Source organism: Oryzias melastigma, linkage group LG1 (assembly GCF_002922805.2).
Source record: "Oryzias melastigma strain HK-1 linkage group LG1, ASM292280v2, whole genome shotgun sequence".
NCBI classification, from domain to species: domain Eukaryota; kingdom Metazoa; phylum Chordata; class Actinopteri; order Beloniformes; family Adrianichthyidae; genus Oryzias; species Oryzias melastigma.
Window position 1 is genome coordinate 24,373,143 of NC_050512.1, and position 615 is coordinate 24,373,757.

The 615-nt window shown below is 34.0% G+C and overlaps 1 protein-coding gene across 3 annotated transcripts in view; it reads right to left on the reverse strand.

Annotated features, from left to right (window-relative positions):
- tpcn3 (two pore segment channel 3) overlaps positions 1-615 on the reverse strand; it is an 18,494-nt gene that overhangs the window by 13,380 nt on the left and 4,499 nt on the right. Inside the window, exon 5 of one of the 3 annotated variants that reach the window (XM_024290268.1) lies at positions 108-224. The exons of the other annotated variants lie outside the window; for them this stretch is intronic. Within the exon in view, the coding sequence (XP_024146036.1) occupies positions 108-224 (117 nt within the window). The remainder of the gene's footprint in view (positions 1-107; positions 225-615) is intronic. 3 annotated transcript variants of the gene reach the window in all.

Genomic DNA, 615 nt, shown 5'->3' on the forward strand with positions numbered 1-615 from the left:
AAACATTAATAACATTTTATTCAGAATTATGCCCCCTCTGTTGGTGGACAGTCGTTTTCTCTCAGGATGATCTTGACTGGATGATTGTAGTTCAAACAGGAGCCTACCTGTCGTCCTTCTGTCACGTTGACCAGCAGCAGCGGCCGCAGGACTCTGGACCAGCGGACGCCGTAACAGTCCGCAGCTTTCAGAGCGCCGTAAATAACCATGTCAATCAAGGTGAGCTGCACAAAGGAGCAGAGGGAGGCAGAGCAAAATTGTGGGGGTTAAAATAAAAAACCCCTTATCACATCTTTTTTCTTTTTTAAATAGCTATAAAATTTAAATAATTGTAATTTATAGACTAATTTGATCACTTCCCAAGAATTATTTTATGAGCACAGAACAAACAATAAATCTGTCTTTCTGAAAATACGAGGCAAAAAATAATAATAAAAAACTGGTAAACAAATATTTAAATAATTCAAAGAAGTCAAAAAAAGAATGTAAAATGTAATATTAAGGCTATATTTCGTTTACACACACATATATATATTCAAATAAATTAAATGCAAAACTGATTTTCTGACTCAAAAACTAAAATACAATTGAGATTAGTGATGTGTAAATGAAATA